The sequence below is a fragment of the Anser anser genome (genome assembly GCF_964211835.1).
Source record: "Anser anser genome assembly, chromosome: 3".
Classification (NCBI taxonomy): domain Eukaryota; kingdom Metazoa; phylum Chordata; class Aves; order Anseriformes; family Anatidae; genus Anser; species Anser anser.
This window is the reverse complement of record NC_139722.1, coordinates 90,043,190-90,064,584: the sequence shown is the minus strand read 5'-3', so window position 1 is coordinate 90,064,584 and position 21,395 is coordinate 90,043,190. Positions and strand designations below refer to the sequence as shown.

The following is a 21,395-nucleotide window of genomic DNA, read 5'->3' as shown; positions in this document are numbered from 1 at the left end:
ACTTTCTTATAAAGTCTTCAATGTAGAAATGTAGAGCATTTAACTGTTCTAGAAACATCAGCTATTCTTTTTGTCCTTTTTCAGTTGTGGTTCTTGCTAATTCAAGGAGGCCAGGAAGAGTTAAACAGATAATTAAAATAAAATCATGTCAGCTGAAGCTAAGAACTACTGAAATTTAAAATCTGATCCAGCTGCCAGAGCTGGAGTTGTTCAAACTGACATTTCTCCTGTCACATAACAACACAGTTAGTTTTAAACCTGCACAGTGTCAACTTTAGGTCTACTCGCTCAGTGACAGAAATATAATGTGACATCCCCAAAGAAAGCGATGAAGGCCTGAAACCAAGCAAAAATTATTCCATATTCAGTGTGACCTTTTCTTTACCAAAATACATAGAACCTTCCTTAACAAGCTGATTTATTTTTTTTTTCCTTTTAAAGAGTGCTAGTGGTTGGAGGTGGGGGGCAGAGAAAGAAGCAGAAGGTCATTGACAAATCCCCTTTTTCCTCCCTATTGAAAATAAACAAGTCTCCCTCCCAGTAAAAAAAAAAAAGGAAATCATTGCTAGAGCAAACAGCTGATATGGTGACTAACACTGAAGTAACTTCTGCCTGGACATCCTAAAAGAAGAAAGGAGGCCAAAGAGAAAAATAAGAATAGATTAAAAACTAGACGGAACTTGAACACAGAGAAATGTATCTGCATATAAAGAAGCACAGGAACAAAAATTAGACTGATTTAACTATCTGTTAAGAAACAGGTCATTAAAATCCATTCAAATCTAGACTTAGTAAAGCAATACCAATATGTTCCTTATCTGCAAAATCTTATTTCAGAAAACTTATTGCAACTGGCAATACGATAGACAAGATGATTTGAGATGGAAAAAGGCAACTATAATAGTGTATACGGAAAATAAAACAAACAGAATGATCTTAGAATGGTTTCTTTCCCTAAACCGTAACAGTATTTTTTGAAATCAATGACATGTAATACTCCACAAAACCAAAACTTGAGAGGAGAGGTAAAAAAGTCCTCGAGCTTGTGCCACTGTCACCAGGTGTAAATTTTTAACACATTTTTGTTGACTGCAATTGTAATACTGAGAACTGCCATTCTCAGTTCTCTCGCAATTCTCAATACAATTCTCTCGCAATTGTAATACTGAGAAAGTAGCCATTTGGGTAGGTGATTGTTCAGAAGCGATGGTGGCAGGAGGAGGAAAGTTGCTACCACCTGGTTTTGCATATAAGACACTCAGGAATTTAGTGCAACCCTCACAGAACATCAGAACAGTTACAAAATGGCAGAGATCATACTTGCATATTGCCAGACTGAACTCCTGTAAAATCCAGTCCAAGGAGCTTTTCTCTTTCATCACTCATTGAGTCTTTAAAAAGGAAATGGCTACTTGAAACTAACATGGCTAACTAATGGCTACTTGAAACAAAACAAATAATCAAAAAACCCACCTTCACTTTGTCTTAACTGTTCAATCTGTTTACCCTATGGACTCAACTGCTATGGCAAATGCCTTGATGTGAGACTCTTAAAAGCTTGAAAGGGAGGAAGGAGAAACTGAGTGCACCACAGAATCCTTCCTGAGCACTCCAATCTTTCCATTCTTTGATAGGGATTACCTTAATGATCCCATACATTGATTTCTGGTCAATTACTGCAATTCTATGTAGAACAGCACGTAGCTGTACATAACCACACAGCACTGCAAAGTATCAATCTCTGAAGAACACAGCTGTAATGAGAGCAGTGCATGCTTTAAAGAACTTGTTGCAAAATAAATAAATATTGCACAGAAAAAATACACCCTTAAATTAAAATCAAAAAGACATTTAAAGTTTGGGCATTCTTCATTACAGGAAAGAATTTTCCACCCTGAGGCCATTATCCATCAGAAGAGCTCCATCAGTGTATAATTATTTCTGATAAATGATATTAAGCTTCATTAAAGAGGTAGTGAGGATGTGAGAGAAGACAGAGAGAGCTCAAGCTGTACATAAATCTCTCCACTGTATTTCACTTAAAATCACCCCAGCAGGAAGTCATAAAGAATTTTTTTATAGGTAATATTTTCAAATGCTCTGCAGGCTGTGCTGCCTAATATCCATCACCTTGAGTGTATGTTCACAAGCACAGAGCAATCCAGGATGAAGGACATTATTTAATTTCCCTCCCTCTTTCCCATCCCTGTAATCACCTTCCCACTTACCCCCAAGTCCTTCTCAGCCACAGCAGAAACACTTGAACACAATCTAATTCATCACTGAACACATTTTCATAAAACCTGACCCAGTATGCACTGGAGAAGCACCCTCTAATGCCAAATAGTAGATCTTGACTCATAAGCCAGCAAAGGTGCTGAGCCCCACTGCCCTGTGAAAGTTCAAATGTGTTGCTGAAGCACAACATTTTGCTGAAAGGACAAAATAAGGCTTTGTTTTTACAGCATACTGCAAGTTTCCCCTGAAGAAGTGCTGGACAGAAGGAAGAGATGGGTGGTCAGCAGCAACTGTACATGTGAAGGAGAGACAGGAGTTACATGGCAAATTACTCTTATTACAAATAACTTATTTTAGAAAGGTCAGCTTAAACAACACAAAGTGCCTATTACTTTGGGCTCTATTTCTGAAAATATTCCCATATACGGGTAGAAAACCATAACTTAAAATTAAACATTTTAAGTCTAATAAACAACTACAATCCCAAAATGACACTTCCTGCTTTGTCCACAGCCATTCTGCACAAGTAAAAAGAACATAAATGTGAAGTCTACCTACCTGTAAACAGAATAAATATTTGGGGAATTCAGTTAAAAATAGTGAAGACAACTGAAAGCAAATGTGCCATATCAAAGATCTCTTAGTCCTACTGCTTTGTCAGCATTCTTATTTCCAGCAGAGAAATAACAGCAGCTCTAGCTTAGTCTAGCATACTAAATGAGTATGTTTTTCTTGCAATGCACACATCTATCTACTGGCCACAATGTACAAGCAAACTCAACTCAAGAAAGATTCCATCCATAAAAAATCATTTTAAAATGAAGCTATAGTTTAAGCATGTTTAAATTACAAATGACACATTTAAGCTTAAGTTGTTAGAATGCAGATTTTAAAACTCAATATATTATATACAGAATGAACTCATAAAGAGGTTTACAATAAGGATGATTTTATCACACTATGTGTTCGTTAATTTTTAACATCTTAGCCTAGCTTAAGGCTAATTTAGCCTGAAACAGCACAATAAAGACCATGAAATAAGAGACAGATTACCACATGAAGCTTAGTTATCTAAGTGACCTAGCAGGAGTCTCGACAAACATGCATTACAGTTAGTGCTATTTGCAATTGCAAGGATTAAAACCCATTTAAAATGTTTTAAAGCCAAAATTTACAAGATATTGGTGTTTATCCTAGAATATGTGTATTAATTTACTACCAATATGAGAAAGAATTTCTCAACATAAGAGTACCTCAAAATCATAATTAAATTGCGTACTGCAGTTCAGACAGCTGTAAAGTTAGAAACTCCTGTGACCCCTTTTAATTTGCTCTTCTGTTAAAACCAACAGTTTTGTATTTCGTGAATCACTTCTAACCTCTCCCCTTGCTCTCAAGAGGGTCCTTCTTTACTTTCTGAAAGAAGTCTGTGAAACATAAGACAGAGAACAAAGCAAAACATTTATGCCTCCCTTGCTCTCACTGAGGACTTGTGCACTTACATTCCTCTTTGCTCGGTGAAGTTACATTCAGTTCTGTCAAAAGTTGCTGGTTGGAGTTAGCGGCCTGTGTGGTTAGAGAGGTATTGCTGTTGTCACTGTTCGTTTCTCCAGAGAACAAATCTGTCTGGCTGTTGCTTGTGCTGGGAGTAGAGTCATCATCTGGCTGCTTCTTCTGGAAATCTATCAAAACCAAGATCCACATGTCATCTCAATTGCTCAACCTAATCAATTTTGTACAAAAAGTAGCATAACAAAAATAACCCCCCAAAGACTGTCAGAGGCATCATCATCCTGACAGTTTCTAAATCTCATATAACACAAAGTTAGAGTAGCTTTTCATTATTTCAAAGTATCTTAAGACTTATTTAATGCTAGAGAACAACCACCAATTTCAGAACTATACAAAGTTCTTGTTTCTACAGCTGTTCAGAGCATCCAATAGCTTAATACTGCGTGTATCAGTATACACCACACGGTGGTATCATTTTAATAACTGCTTGCACAAAGCACTTGTAACAGCATAAAGAAGCAAACCTCTGACTGAGGAAGAACTAAGGTATGCAGTACAAGGAAACGTTACACTTCTCTAAAAACAATATTTCTCACTGCCATTACCTAAAACCCCACCAGTGTAACAGTTCCGGAAAAGCTCATGTAGACAACTGTGGTTCCAGGTTAGCATGTGGGAGCTGGGCTTTGCACCACTTGTTTAGTGGTTATGTTATTTTCTTAATCTTTTCTTCACTTACCAAACTCTCTTTATCTTGGCCCACAAGTTTTCTTGCTGTTGCTTTTTCCCGTCTCTGCCCTGTCCCCTGGGAGCGAGCAATTGACTGTGTGGGTCTTCACTGCCAGCCAGGATCAGCCCAGTACAGCATGGCTGCAGGCACCACATGCTCCAACCTTGCTTAAGAAAGCAGGTATGATGTCTGCAAGGGGCACCTTGGAGCTGTATTTACACTGTGCCTATCCCATTATGCCCATCCCTGAGCTAGCAGTGACCACCCAGGGAGGCTTTAAAAGCCTAGGTACCAATGAATGCAGTCCTCTGAAAGGAAAATGGTTTGTCTTTACAATATTCCCTTTAATATTTAACCAGCCTGCCATTTGACATTTTTGAAAACACCTAAACCATGCTCTTAGATGTTCACTCAAAGACCAAGCATCATCATAATGAGTAGCATATCTACTTTTTTCCTTTCAAACTGTGGCTTTCAATAATTTAAAAACACTTAGAAAAACACTATTCTACATAGTCCACAAAAAAATTGAGAAGTTAAGGCATTGTGATGTTGGCTTTTTGTTAAATTGTGCAGTAAGCTGTCTGAAAGAGAAAATCCTTTATGTTTACAGTTTCCATTAAAACAACAGAAGAGTAAAAATTTCTTAGTGTGTTGCAAACATTGTAATTTTTAACCTTCTACTTTGTCATATTTGCTTTTAATATTAAACGCAAAGTTATTTATGCAAAGCAATTCTCTCCTACATACTTAACTTCAAACTAGAACCAAAAATGAAATAATAATGCTTCACACTCCAGTTAAGTAATAAAATACGCTGTTATCACAACATTATGACAATGAAAAAAAAAGAACAGAGTCCTATGAGCACAAAATTAAATCTCAAACTATTGTAGCAGCAAGTTCAGGAAAAAAATGTGTATGTATACCAACCAGAGGACAAAGCTCTTTCCTGGTTCCCATTCAGGCCACATCAACTTCTCCACAAAGGGAATCCCTTCTATTTTCACCTGACTTGTCCACGTCTTGCCTCTTTATGCTTCAGTCTACCTGTGGCATCTTCTTCCTTTTGTGCCCACACTGTCTTAAGTTCTTTTCCCATGCTCAGACTGAACTGAATCCGGGAATATTTAAGCAATCCCATCCCCTTTGCAGATCCCCTCTTCCCTTTCTGTACCTACCAAGATATAGCCCAGTTGATGTTTTAAAAGGGGGGTGGGGGGTAGGGAATAATCATAAATAAAAACCAGAAAAAAAAGAAAAAAAGACAACTATTTTGCAACACTGAAGCCAACGCATGTTTTGCAGCATAGCTTATCAACTATTTGTAAATATGACTTTTTTGGTTTGACAAACTAATGCATTTTACCAGTTTTCTGACAGTAATTTAAACAATTTAAAACACATTTCAAATGCACCAGACGATAAGGCTCCCTCTGTTAGTCAAACCAAACAATAGGTTTTCTAGGAGTCCTGCCACAGGGATGCCAAGACATTTATTTTAGCCCAACAGGCAAGATTAACAAAGCCATCATCAGTGGCGGTCAGTATGCCTCCAGCTGGCTGAGGCAGCTGCCTCTCTCCCCATCCCAACTCCCTCCTCCTGTAGCGCCCAACTGAGGGGAGAACCGAGCTGTGGAGGGGACAGCATTGAACCAGACAAGGAAATAAAACCACCTCAGAAGACGGCAGCAACAAAAGCCAGCCAACACACCTACATCAGGGCACTACGGATCTGCTAGTTGAATACAACTGCCAACTCCAATGCTGGCGTTAGAAGTTGCTCGCTGATTGACCTACGACCATGGAGTTAGGTTCAGGAGGTAAATCCCTCCAGGACATTAAAACTACGTACAGCTAATTTGGCTTCGAAGTTTTAGTTTTCCCCTCTTTTTGTCAGCAAGTGCCAAGTCTCAGAACTGCCCCCACAGTCTGAACTCCACACATTGGATAGATCCCATCCTCAGGCCTACCCTGGCTCCAAACCAGATTAGAGTTTGAGGTGAAATCTTTCCAAGTGCAAATCTTCTCTTGAGGGCTTTCCAAAACCCACAGTCCTGATACTCGATTAGCAATAGCGTTGGTCTCAGTTCCTACCCGCTACACCACTGATTTCAGTCCGACACAGCTCTGCCCTCGGACACCCTCCAAGAACACCCCTCCCAGCCAAGCGGATTTTGGTTTGCTTGACATCCAGTTATTCCCACAACACAAGACATCTCTTCCTCGTAAAGATTGCTGAAGATGAACTGCATCATCTCCTGGCATTCCTAACACATTATTTAAAAGAAGAAGAAATAAAAAGGCAGAATTTATTTATTATGCAAATACACATACATCAATAAAGGTTGCTCATTATGTCATGACAGAAAAAAACGGAGCAGTCCACAAATATTTGCAGATGATGAAATGCTGGTTGCCAACATGACTCACTGGGACTGGGAAGCACTGCAGTCCAACAGTCCCTAATTGCTGACTTAGGATTTAAAAGTAATTTGCCAGAGAAATGAAGCTGTAACTTCTGCTGTGGAAGACTCAGCCAGAAGCCAAGCTTGGAAAGGAATGAACTCAAAGCCAGGGAGGAGGGGGGAGGAGGCAGACAGGAATTCATCTGCCTCAACAACAAAATCTCAACAACTGGTGGGATGCAGTTTGTTAGGGGTCATAATGGAGCTGGGAAGATGCCCTACTCGGGCCTCACTTGTTATCACCACAGTTTCAGGCAAGTCAGGCTCCTGAACATCAGTAGTGTTTGTGCAATCAAGAAAGCTTCAAGCACTTGTGATGCTGCACCAGCCACAACACGACAGCTGCAGCCATGAGACCTGGAGACATGAGTTTAGGAGATCCCCAACTCTTCACACCTATACTGAGGCCATGGTGCTGGCAGAGGGGGAGCTCACAGCCGGAGACGTCCTGGGAACCACTGGCCTACAAATAACCCGTCGAGAAAAGAAATGAAAAGTGCACGTTGCCTGCAAAGGTAGCCACAGAGAGTGTTTTATGTGACACTGCACCCAAGGCAGGGCACAAAAGTGAAGCCGTATTATGTACATGTATCAAAAATGGGAGCGCTTCCATCTTCAATGAGCTGAGCAAGAAAATGGTTCCTCTCAATATTATACACTGTGAGCAATCTACAAAATCCATTTAAAAAAACGAGTGCAGAGTTGCAGAACAACAATAGATACTATGGAGTTTATTAAAATTCAGCAAGTTAAAAACTCTCAGCCACTGTATTTTTTTTTTCCCTAGATAACATGCAAATACTTCTGTTGGACTAGCTCAGTGTCATCCACAAAGGGCATTTCCAGATGAATGTAAAACATTTTTTAAGGAAATAGTCTAAATAACAAAAGTCCTGACAGTTGCTCAGTGACAGAATGGTAGATGCTAATGCTATGCAGTACCTCCCAAAGCTGTACGTTTAAGATGTGCATAAACCAAGCTCATTTTTTTCTGAAGAACTATTCGTACTTGCAACCTATTGATAAATTCTCCAACTTAAAAGAGAACACAAAAGGCTATGAAAAATCCTCACTCAGTGTTTGTGTTTCACAAAAAGCTTGTGAATGACACTGAGTTGCCACACAGCAGGAAAATCCACCACTGCATCTGCATCCTTTTTGCCTTTATGTTGTATCCAGAACAAGTTTTTATTCAGCTTGCAGATCAATTAACTTTCAAAAAAGTCTTAACCCTGCTCAGTTGGCTGGAACCTGGGAACATCTCCTGTCCACCCTTTTACTTTTTCATTGCAGAAGAGAGTACTTGAGGAAGATACTGAAACTGGTGTACCCTGAGACACACTAACTGTAACTCAACTTGTATTATTTACACACACTGGTTTATTACTAAATATTGCCATCTTCAAATTGCATTGCTAAGACAACTTTCAGTAACGTCAACAGCAATGCAAGACCCATTCAGTAATATAATCTGTATTATAAATTTGACCTAAATTATCAACAGATTTCTGAAATACTGCTTTCTGATTTGTGGCCCCATATTTTATTGGTGCAAATATGTATCTAATGATATATTGGATGAGCTGCATTATACTTTTTCTCTACTTTGGTGGACTCCATTTGGCCTTTTTTTAACCAGGACACCTGTTAACACAAATAACTTGCAGACCACCTTGATCTCCCTCAAACACAATAAAAGCTGGCAACAATTACCAGAGCAATTGTGTCTGAATGGATACAGTTAAGCCTTAACCGCTTAACAAATAAAACAGAAATACATGCACAATCCAGGCAAGATCCTGGCAAGTTTTGAAGGGGAGGCTTTACTCTGATTAAAATCAGAACATAACTATTGACAGAACAATGACCTCCCTAATAGACTCAATGTGGGGGGAAAAAACAAACCAGAACAAGAGCTGGCAAGGAATTTATCATTCCCAGAAGTTTCTGTTTTTAACTACAGAAGCATACAAAAACACCTTCATTAACTTGTCTCCTCCATTTTTACTGAGACTTTCACTATGCTAGCAGAAGCAGTGCCAAAACGCACAATGTATGACCCAAAATCCATCGAATCACCCAACGTTCCCCTTTCCCTGTTAATAAAATGCAATTTTATAACTTTTTACAGAACCTTCAACTGGTACACAGGTTTAGTTAAAACTTTCTCCATTTGACAGAATGTTTTCTTTTCCTGCTCAACTGTCCCCTTTCTTCCACTGCTTTCAGGTTTCAGATTTTTTTTTTGTTATCAGGCAGAGCCAGCACTAAAAGATGACTTGAGAAAAGATCTCAATAAAATGCACAAAATCAATCTGAAAAAAATTGTGCTGTATGGTAGAGAAGCTGCTAGGAGCAAGCAGCAACACTGCCAGTTTTTGAGCTCCAAAATCCTTTTGCTGTGTTGTGTCTAAGGGTTGCAGCCCGCATCCCAACTAGCCGAGTGAAAGCAGAAGGTCTCAGGCAGGGCTCTGATGCACTGGTGTTAATAATAAGAGAGTTAATTTTGTTTTGTTAATTAGGATTTATGTGTAAACAGCACAAGGACTCTGTGCATATACAGACATGATACAAAATTTTCATAATTTCTATATACAATAAATTCAAATAGATAAGATTCAAATGAAAGCAAGAAGCCAGATTTGTTCCCAGACATCAGAAGACAAGTTCTTTTGTAAGACAATCTTACACCCTTTCATATTTCTAAAATAACATTGATAATGAAAACCAGCACGTTTATAGTTTCTGATATTACAGCCATCAATATCTGACAAAACACATAAGATAATAGTGAGTCCTAGACTTTTGCTTAACTATAAGGGGTCTGTAATTGAACAGGGAAGAAGAACCCTTTAGCTTCTGGTAAGTAACTTCTGTGATTAGAGACAGTGGAAACTTGAGGTACAGTCAAATATGAGCCATACCAATATACCATTAAGCATTTAATTCTGAAAAATATATGTATGTCAGAATATTATATACAATGACTAAGCCATTTTTTTCCCCTCACTTGCACCAATGCTATAGTATAGTAAATCATAAAATTTATGACACTCACAAATGGTCTTAAATTTAATAAGCTCTCCTTTCAGCCTAGTTTAAGGATCAAGGTTACCAACACTTCCTATTCTCTGGTCTACAAGAGATGTTGTCATTAAAAAAGAACGGGCTCATTCAAATAAATGATGGATGTTGCAAGAAGTGTCAGAGTAAACAGCATGCTAAGAGGGGAAAATTAGAGCCTTTAGAATAATTTCAGTTGAGAGGCGATAGCACACCACTTCCTTACTCTCCAGTCCTACAGCTCCCATAACTTCACAGTGTGAACTAGCAAAAAAAAGTTGTTTGGAGAGTGCTTGCTTCTTGCACTGCATTAAATGTGCAGGCTGCACATTTCTTGTAACCAGAGCATCTTGTTCTTTTACAGAGCATAAATTAACATGTTAGTGTTACATCAAATGTCCATTAGCATCACAACACTGCACACAAAAGACTTTTACCTTACTCTAATCAAAAAACAGTTTCACACTTCAAAGAAAGTGCATTTTGAAAGTACTTTGGGAAGTAAGACAAATATGACACTGAAACTGCTATAGGGAAACGTTTGTTTTAAGTTATTGTATAATTTTATTTTTTCTTTTTCATGTGCCTGGTCATACATGATGACCATGATATATTCACTACAAGACCTAAAGATTTTATTTACTTTTTTATTGACAACTCTTCACTGTGTTTTTCTGCTTCATAGCCTACTGAAGGCATTTGAAGTGGCATTCATTTATACCTATATTTTGCATAATAAATTAGCGTGAAAGTAGTTAGTAAGGGGAATGCACTACGGAACAAGCATTTGTATTGAAGAAGACAGCCAAAGTCATAAAATGGAATCAGAGGTAAGTACTGTACAAAATTACATTTATAAATACAACATGTACACACGTTTTAGAAAGATGTTTTATAATAAGTACACAGTAATAATAATAGCAAAAATAAGTGGATGAATAGAATAATAATAGACTGGAGAGTAGGAACTAATATTTACATGAACTATCAGCTGAGCTCATCGCTTTCACAGTTGAGCACAAAGTACAGGGAGAACTAACACCATCAAAAATATTAGAAAAATCATTTTCTGTACAACTGAACTTTAGAATTCTGAGCACGTTTTTAAAACAGCAACACATTAATAGGAGTTTCAGATAATGTGATTTGGATGTTACAGACACTGAGCTTTTCATACACTTTTTTTTCTTTTCAAACAAGCAGAAACACTAGAAAAAGGGTAAAATAAATATGAAAAAGTGTCTGCAAAGGTAGCAATTAGTTAAAACTTTGCTGCAGTTACATGTATTTGTCATTCAGGAACCAGGATCAAGTTATATATGACCTCCATATTTGTAAAGCTACAAGGACATTTAACATGATCAATTTTCTCTTTAATTATATTAAATCTGGTGACATCATTTTTTGAGTAAAGTCCTACCATAGTTCCTAAAAGAGACACCCTTGCTTAAGGGTAAGTAACACCCCCAAACAGGCCCCGTCTTTCTCCTGGCTGCATACAATGACTCTGCCCCATGCTTAAGTGGGAAATTCCAGATTTGACTACCATTTTGCTTACTGTTTATCAGGAAAATTCACAAATGACTACTAAACAAAGACTAGCAAGCCAACAAGCATAGCATTATTACAAATAACCTTCATTTTAAGATCGAAGTTGTTAATAAACACATATGCATATTGCATTGTTAAGGAAGAGAAATGCAGCTTTGTATGGGAGCAAGCAGAAGAATCTGCAGCAACTCTATTAACCAGGCTTATAACACCTTCCAAGACTGCCATGAAAAAACCTGCCATTTCCACAGCACATGATCCCACCATCCCCAAAGTAGCTGTGAAATACTGAAATGATGAAAGAGGAATTTCATTATCGCCTAGAGAAGTAGCCTCTGAGAGAAGCTTCCCCACCGAACACACTCCTTGCTCTGTCTGACCACAGCAATTTGCTTACTGGAGCTGCTTCAGTGCTGACCGGCAACAAGGTCACCAAAAGCCTTTGGAGAAGCATTTTAAAAACCCTTGCGTCACATTTTGTGTTGTTACTTTAAGTAGCATGCTTACCTATCTCATATAAAATTTCATTATTATTCCATAAAACTCACCAACAGAGAAGTATAAATATTATTGCCCATCACCACAGCATCCAAAGTACTGAAGCTATGACGAGTAACCTACCATTTGAACAGCCACTCTAATTTTCCTGTTACAGAATCCCTCACATCCATGGTTAGCATCTGTGCTTTAATCCAGTACTGAGAACAGGCAGTGAGAAGGTATCATTGCATCACAAAAACCCAACCCAGTGAAGGTCTAGCTCTATAGCACCTGCACTTGACAGCAGAACTAGGAAATTAAAACAATTTATTACCCAACTAATTGGGACTGTATGGGTTCTTGAATGTCTGTCAAAGAATATCTGTAATAACCCAACCCCCGGCAAAAGCATGAACTTTAAAAGAAATTCTGGAAAACAGAAAGCAACCACTTCTTGATCATGACTGTGAGAAATGTTTTATTTTTCAATGATAGGTAGAGAGTGTGAGTTTATCAGGAAGAACACCTATGAAAATGGACTGCTAAGAAAACACACAGCCCAACAGGCAGCTTGCCGTGGAGTCTTAAGTGCTGCCACTACAAAAATTGGCAGTAATGATGGTTTAACCAATTCTAGAGAGGAACAGCAAGAGTAAACCCTGGTACCCAACAGTCAGGAAAAATACACCAATAAAAGGTTTAGAAATTAGTCTGTAAAACTAAACAACTGCACTTCTTTAAAGATCCATGTGCCACTTAAGGAGAAATAATCATTTAACATGATCTGAGTGCAGTACAACACTGGGGATATAACAGAATTAAATACAGGAGAGTCTAGAAAAAAAAAAGTACCTGGGGAAAACATCTAAGCAGCTGTGATCTACAGAACTTATTCTCAAAGCAGAATTGGAAAATCTGTAACATGAACATTTAAAAATAGGCAAGAAAAATTCTAAAAAATACACAAAATTTTCGTGTATTGACTAAGAAAAGAAGAAAACTGACAAGAAGCTGCAGCTCTGTCATTCCCCTAAACTTCTGTATCTTCATCGCTTGAATATTTAGCACTAGTAGTACTTTATGGAATTGAATAAATTATTAAGGAAAGTCCCATTTCAAATTAAATTCAGATTGATGATACATCAAAATCTATGCTCACCGAGGGGGGGAAATGTTCATTTTGATTAGAATCTCATAAGTAAACCCATAAAACAAGCACTTCGCAACAGCAGCGAGTTATATGAAGTAAACTAATGAAGTGAACTTCTAGAGGCACTTTTATAATAAATGAGAGATCTTGAAAACATGACTGTTAACTGATAGAAATAGATTTTAATTACCATTCATATTTATTTTGGACACTTCATTCACAAGACACGTAGGAACTAATATTGTTTTAATAAAGGAAATGCTTCAATTAGCTTCTCGTGTACTGGAGTTATCTTTGCAACTCACCTCATCATGCCCTTTCCGATACCTAGAGAGAACCTTCCAATTTCAAAACATATGTCTATTTTTTTTTTAAATTAATTCCTCCAGTCAAAATTATGTGGTTCCAATTAAACTGAACACACGGCTCATTTTCTGTCAATAATAGTCACGTGTTGAAGCATTCTCAAAAAGTTGCCTATTCTATAAACTGCCAGGATTTTCACATGGGATAAAAGGCCCCTACAGCAAATTAAATCTTTCTAGCACTAACCCACAAACTCCTCATCATTTCCATCTCCCTCATCTCCAAATTCAGGCACCTTAAAAACTACCTTTGTCCAAACTCTGAAAACATCCCTCAGAGTTACTCATTTCTTGGCCACTTTTCCACAGCTCTCGCTGAACAACCACGAGGCAGATCTAAGGCTCTTTCTAGATTTCCAGAAGAGGTAGGAGAGCATGGCCTCATTTCATGAGTCTCATTTCATTTCCATGCTACTAACCCATCTGCTGTGAGCACAGCAGAACCATCCGGCTTCAAAATCCATCACACAGTCACCACACGATGGAAAAGCAGGCAGATCTCATCCCATATTTTCCTTTCTAAAGGAAAGGAGGGGGAGGAAATATCTGTCTGAGGAGATGATTTCATATTTTATCGCTACTTAGGTTTAACCACCAAACCAATGAATTGCAAGGTGAAATGTAAGGAGTTTCCACTCTTCAAAATCTCACTGGAATCTGATGCTTCTTGTTGCAATAAATACCTGCTTTTCATATACAGCACCTGGAGAGAAGCGTGGAGAGAGGGAACACCAAGTGCAACAGGCCTCAGGTGTGGAGGCAAAACTTCGCTATGGTTGGAGCCCATGTGAGCAACTTGTGGCTGTGATAATCTACAGTAATAGCTAACAGCAGGTCATGTTTTAATCACACAAATGAGAAAGCTCACTGGAAACTCAACTCACACTGTTGTGCCTTAGCTTCAAGCTCCACAGTTTAGTAACTTCCCAAAGGAGTCCAGGAACTTGAAGGAGTAGCTGTAGCCTCCCCACTTATCATCCCCTCCTCCTTACTCTGCAATCATACAGAAATGCACAAGAGCACAGTGGTCAATCTGCCAAGGAAAAAAGTGCCAAAGTGAGACTATTCAGGGCACATGGAAAGAAAGATGATCTAGATTTATGAATCCAAAAGGTCAAACACAGCAAACTGTCACTGGATGCAGGTGCCACAAGCTGCTGCATTATCGTTGAACTCTGAGCATGGAACAGCATGGCTCACGAACACAAAACCAATTTCAGCCCCCTTTGCTTACTTTCAACATACTTGAAGTATATACGTATTCCCCTTTGCAGTCTTTTAGGGAAAAATACATGAATATGCAGATATCAGAGAACTGTCTACATAAAATAAACATTGCTTACGCTTTTGTGAGCAACAAAACAACAAAATTTTGAGTTAATGAAAACAAATATTTTATTTCTAATTATTAAAATTGTCTTCTTGAAGATAGCAGAAATGTTGAATTCAAGTCAATGACAACAGGCATTTGCATTAGTAGCCAGCTAATCCCAAACAACACAGCTGGAACCCGACCTAAAATATGGAATTATTATGAAATGGCTGCAAAGTTAAGTCATCTAGTATGCTCATTTCTAAACCTTAGGGATTTTTTTTTTTCCCTTACAAATGCTGACTATTTCAAAATTTCGACACTTCTCTGGTTTCTTTACATTCAAAGAAGTGCAGAAACTGGAGAGGAATGGAAAAACTACCATCTTCAGAATGATATGTTCCTGTCCCTCCAGTGGGAACAATGGATAAATACACTCTACTTATTTTTATACAGCAAATACATGTGAACTTAAGGCATCTCCTGCCACAATGAAGTGATCCTTCTGCATCTCATTGCTGGAGGATCACTGCTGAAACCTGACAAAACAATCTTGTCTATGTCCTAACTGAAAAAAAGAGTGCAATAAACAAACAAAAAAAATAAAATCCTTTTGCTTCATAAATCTGTGATTTTTGGCTTCTTGTGCCACCACTTGCAAATTACTGGAGATAAGAAAGTTAGTCTTTTGCCAGTGCTGTTTCCAGAGCTCTGGGTTGCATGAGCTTATTAGGCATGGGAAATTTACAATCACTTAGACAGGAGTCTTCATTAGTAAATAATAATAATAAAATCTCTACATCACAGCAGTGATGTGTAGACCTGTAACAATATATTAATTAAATGCTGGTAAGGTGGGATCCTGCATGTGAAAACAGATTTTGTGACCAGTTCTCCATGTTCCAAGCTTTGTTTCAAGCAGATCAACAGCTTCATTGCCACATGATTGGGACTCCTCCTCACCTAAAGGCTCCAGCTGTTTTGCTTTCTGTCTAGAGCCTCAGAGAAAATTTACAGGATTACACAAGTTCTATTAACAACACAAAACAGGGAAAAACTATTTTGAGTGTTCAACTAGGGGTGGGGGTGCAGAAAGAGCAATTTTCAATGCGCTTACCAAAAAGAACAGGTCAAATCATCCCCAAATGCTTACCAACAAAAAGGAAAGCAAGGATGAAAAATGCTATTCTCATGCATTCAGCTAGTTTGCTCGCATCTGAAGTGCAATACCCAGGAAATGCAAGGAACAAAAATGTACTTTCCAGAAGTGTTTGAAAGCATTCTTTCAAGTGTTTTTGTTATGCTTAAACAGAGCTAGAAATAACATAGTATATTGCTTCTTCAAGAGCTTGCACTGTATACAAACAGCGTGTGATTGAACCCACCCCTGAAAAGTTTGTAGGAAAATATTAGAAATTATCTGCTTTTTGCTGTTAGTAAGATAGAAGATAAACAGTTAACAGACAAGCTTTATCCTCAAGTTATGGTGGCTAATTCTGTTACAAAAGCAAGTAACTTCAGGCATTACTTTGGAAACTAAGTGAGGATTGGCACGTAAACCTAGGCTCAAATAACTAAATGTGAATAAACTAAAGGATACATAATTTTTCAGGAAGAGCTAAATGATTACTAGAAGCTAATAGCTGTTTCATGAGTGCTGTTCTGATTACCTGATTAAAGCACAGGCTCTGGATGCTTATCCTTAGTAGGCCAGCAAGAACAGCAAAACACAGCCAACTCCAAGAGTAAGAGGGCAGGTAGCTGAAAAGTCTCATTAGCTAAGAAACTCAGAGCAAACTTGGGACAAGCAGCCCAACCTCTCCCCCATCGTTCTCAAAGAATAAGAATGGCAGGAACCTCCCTATGCAACCCAATTCTCTTTTGAAAAGTTCTCCTTAGCCTTCAGGAGCTCCCTAAGAGGCATGCCCCAGTAGGAAGTTTCCAATCAAGTGTGTGATGCAGCACATTAAACTATGTGATGTCTACCAGCAGAGGGAGGTGTTCTATTAGATTGCATTTTCCAAAAACTTCCTTCCCTACACATTGATTTCAACATTATTTAATCATCACCAGTAGGGAACAAGCTTCCTTCTTTCTTTAAAGGCACTTTGAAGAGCCTCTTGTTATGCACATCCACTTTAGACTAATTACTGCTCTGGAAAATTTGATTTTCTACTTAATAGAAGCAACTCAGTAACTAATCCAACATTTCCAACTCAAACTATCAGCAGAAAACCTTGCCCTTAATCCTCTCTTTCTGACCATAATGTGATGACAATAGAAATTCTCATCTTCCATCTGACCAGGGAGCATTAGAGACTTTTTTCCAAAACAGAAACTATTTCAGCTTTCTTCAGTGGGGAGAGAAAAATGAAGTGGCATCACCTTGCTTTGTTGGATAAATCAGTTCAGCAAGCCATCGAGATTGAAAGACACACAAATTAAAAAGGGGAGAGGGAGATTTGCAGTAGCAAGACCAATGTCATTTCATCTTTGTAAATTCTGCTGCAAAAATTTGTGGGAATAACCAATATTATGGTTTCCTGAAAGACAAAGGAGTGGTGCTGACAAAGCCCAACTGCAGGCAATTAATTTGTGCATGACTGTGAGTGGGCAGACACCTCTGGAAAAAGATTCAGAATACCAACATTAGGAGAAAAACTACTGCAATATTAAGTGTCTAACTCACTCTCTTGAAATACCTACTTGTCTCTGCTGACTACACTTGGCAACTCAGTTATGCATGGGGAAAAAATATCCCACAAACCAGCCATCTCTCTTTACAGCTGTTTCACTTATTCTGCAGAAGTAAGGAATAAGAGCAAGAGCCTTGTGTTCCAGAAGAGAGCTGTAGGCTTCCTACACTGAAGAGCTGAATAGCTGTTATCTGCAAGACTAAACAACAAAAAATAGAAATTTTTATGAAAAAGGGAGCATTAGGGTTTTTGGTGTGTATCATTTCAAATACAGGGTATACTGATTCCTGCCTTCAGGAGACAAACCAACCGAAAAACCTGTGCTATCCACTGCATTGGGTATTTCTACTTAAAAGTAAAGTCTAAGTTCTTCAATATCAGAACTTTAGGTGGTATGTTTTATTAGTAGAGATTCCAGTGTTAAATCCAATCTTGCTGGAAAAGCAAAAATGGATCTAGGAAAAAAAGAGCAAAGTTTTCCCTATTCAATGGGTTTTGCTTGGAAACAGCATCAGTAAATCTAACACGTAATGTTCTGTGGCTGACTTTCCACTGTTCTTTCTCACCTAAACTGCTGTAAGGCAACATTTTAATGCTGCCTAATTGTCTTTATGTTAAAATAATTTTGAGACAAACAATTTCAGAAGTTCTCCTTCTGAAGGATGGATTTTATTTTCATAATCATAAAGCAGAACCATAGTGGTGGGTATGATACTATATGTACTACTATTTTTATGCTCACATATAAAATTAACTTCAAGAAAATACATATATTTAGCACAGGTCAAAATGGAAGAAAAAGGCTTTTTTTTTTTTCTCATGAGAAAGGAACACCAGAATCATAAATTTTATTCACACCATGGCTTGAATTATCTCTAGAAACACGACTTCCACCAAAAAAAAGTGTTTAAATAAAAAATATGCACCACTAAATATTTTTAAAGTCAGTTTTAAGAAATGTTTCTCTTATTTGCCTAATGTTTACGTAAACACTAATATATTTAGGTTCTCAGCAAATAATAGTTGCAGCTCAACTGAAAAGAGAAGTAAAATAAGGGTATTTTAGGTTATTACATCTACCCATAACCTATTTTTTTTTTTTGTTTTTTTCCCCTAGAAATAGATTCCAAGCTGATGCATGTTTTCTCCAAGATTTTAACTAAGAAATTAATTCATGGACTTCCATGCTAACCGCACTGATATTCCATAGCATCTCGAATCCAGTTAAGTATGAATATTTGAATCTTAAATCTTGTTCCATAAAGGCAAGAATCCTACATCCGATTTCACAAAGACCTAAGAGTGTCCCTAGTTACTTCCTATCTCCTTCCTGCCAAATTCAGCAATGACTAAGAACACATTAGCTCTACAAACACGCTGATATCAATCCCAAGCATTCAATTCCATCAACATACTCCCTTGCTAATTAATTTGTGACCTCTGCAACACACAGTGGGACGTCTATCTACAGTCTCCTCTAGTTCCCAGCTCAGAACATAATTCAATCTGGACTGCAACTCTGGCCTGACTTCCTGCTTATTCCTTCATTTCCAAGTTCCCCGGGCTATATTGAAACTCATCAGCTGCATCTGGGATAAACAATATGGCTACAGAAGCTCAACTTCCAATTACAAGATTATACTATTTCATATTTAATATTACAAAGAGCACTCCTTTTTCTATTTTGCAGACATTTACACTAACAGCTGTGCTAATTCTATTCTGCCTTGTCTGTCTTGAGTCAAGTTCTGCGTTATTAAAACACCACCAAACCTAGTACTGTTTGTGATGCTGCTCAAGAGAGCAGATTTCAATTTACACGTTTACAAGAAGTTCTGAAAAACAAAGACAAATCAGTGACCCAAAGAGACCACAGTTGCAGAGGTGACAGATTAAATCCAAGCTTCTGTAGTATGTTCAGCTGGAATATTTCAAGCTGCTTCATACAGGATTGTACACCATTTAGAGCGAAAAATGTCGCATGTAATATGTCTGAAGGTAATGTTTGTGTTTACTGTTGAATTATCTTTTTGGTATTTGCAAATGGACTTTGAATGTTGTTAGTTACATTTTCGTATCCATTTTGCAAAGGTATCCAACTGCCTTTAGAGATAGGGAAAAGCTGTGTATCAAGAAAATTAAGCCACTTCTTCAATTTCATGCTGGAGAGATGCATGACAAAGTCAGGAAGACTACATTCATCTCAAATTTGGGAAGGTTTCTTTTTTTTTTTTTTCCCCATGAGTATTTTTAGAAGCTGTGATAACAGTTTGCCCTGTTTTCTTACAGTCTTGCACTCTTGGCCATTATTGGTGACGGGGTGCTGCCTAGCCAGAGCTTTGGCTGGCCCTGCACAGACATTCTTTTACCCAGGTCCATGAAGCACTTAGGAATTATTCACTTGAGCACATTGAACAGCTTGAAGATAGCAAGAACAGCAACACTGTACAGAGAATAGAACTGAAGAAAGCAGAGAAAAAAATCAGCAAAGAAAGAATATAGTTAGGAAAATGTTATGTAAAGAAAATAGTTTGGACTATTCTATGTAAAGGAGTATTCTAACGCCACAAATCAATTAAAAATCAATATTCCAAATACTGGCCATTTTGCTCACAGATTGTAAGGTTTGACATTTATATCTTGCTTAATCACACTGACCCTCCTAGGCAAGCAAAACCTGTTTTTTATGATCGTCTCTGAAAAAGAGCTCATCCAATCCTGCTGAAAAGAAACTGCACTTAGAGATTACTTACATAGCCTGCTATTTTGCAGATGTGGCTAGTTGAAGTTCAAATAAAATAATGCCACAACTGACATCAGGAGTTTTTCAGCCCTTGACTTTTGCTCTCCTTTTCCAGGAGACCCCGAAGTAGTACACAATAAGGTGTGTAAAGTTACCACTTTCTGGTTCTAGAGCTTCTTTCTCTTATCCCTGCTTATCAAATCTGAAGTCTCTTCCTTTCTCTATACTCTCTCAAAAAAAGCTGTTTTAGAAACATGAAATTTGTGTTCTTCGGTCAATTTAAAGATGGTTTAATCCACACTATGTATTTCTCATTAAATCTGCTTTGCAAGAAAACTGCAAAATATTGATCTGCAATGCCACGAGAATAACTGTGGCAGTCTGAAGTCAGGAGGAGTCCTTCACGTTGAAGACATGACACTACTTCTTTTTTCAGACTGTTTTTTACATCAAAATTACATAGCAGAAAAGTAATCATTTAAAAATGCACTATAGTCACAAAGACTGTGCTAGGAACAGCCTCGTCTGTCAGATTCATTGCGATGCATTGCTTAATTCATGCTACAGACACAGGTCAGTGGGGAGCAGCAGTTGTACATGCCATGAATGATGTGTCACCAACTTCCAGGCTGCAGACTTGTGTTTATGATTTTCTGCATTACCTACTTGCCAGACCTCCTCTTTTAGTGCTCTGCAAGGTATACTATTGCTAGCTATATTTTTACTGTCTTCTCACCTAAACATCATTCTTCTTTCGTTTCCTTTAGTCATTCTCTTCCTTCTGCCAGTGTGGACAGAAAAAAAAAAAACAACACATGGCTAAAAGCAAGTAAGAGTAACTTTATCCTTAATACGCTGCATCAGCAAAAGATGCTAGTACTGAGTAAACGGAAAGCAGTCCCAACGCACCTGAATCCTGTCAAAAGCAGAGAACACTGACAGTAACACGTTTAGGAAGATCTGGAAGTTCAGTAAGGTACAGAGCTATCCCTCTGCAGTTCTGAATACATCTTCGTAGTTTCTTTCAAAACAAAACACGGAAACAAATCACAGCCTGCTCTTCGGATGCTGAGAAAGTGGAGTTTCT

General features: G+C 38.0%; 1 protein-coding gene and 1 long non-coding RNA gene across 3 annotated transcripts in view; both read right to left on the bottom strand.

Annotated features, from left to right (window-relative positions):
• Positions 1-21,395, bottom strand: part of ZFAND3 (zinc finger AN1-type containing 3) — a 135,347-nt gene that overhangs the window by 39,579 nt on the left and 74,373 nt on the right. For both annotated transcript variants that reach the window (XM_083831971.1, XM_083831972.1), the window contains exon 4: positions 3,741-3,920. In XM_083831971.1, the coding sequence (XP_083688097.1) occupies positions 3,741-3,920 (180 nt within the window). The remainder of the gene's footprint in view (positions 1-3,740; positions 3,921-21,395) is intronic.
• LOC310897867 overlaps positions 14,928-21,395 on the bottom strand; it is a 43,417-nt gene continuing 36,949 nt past the window's right edge. Inside the window, exon 2 of the long non-coding RNA XR_014582653.1 lies at positions 14,928-21,329. This is a non-coding gene — a long non-coding RNA (uncharacterized lncRNA). The remainder of the gene's footprint in view (positions 21,330-21,395) is intronic.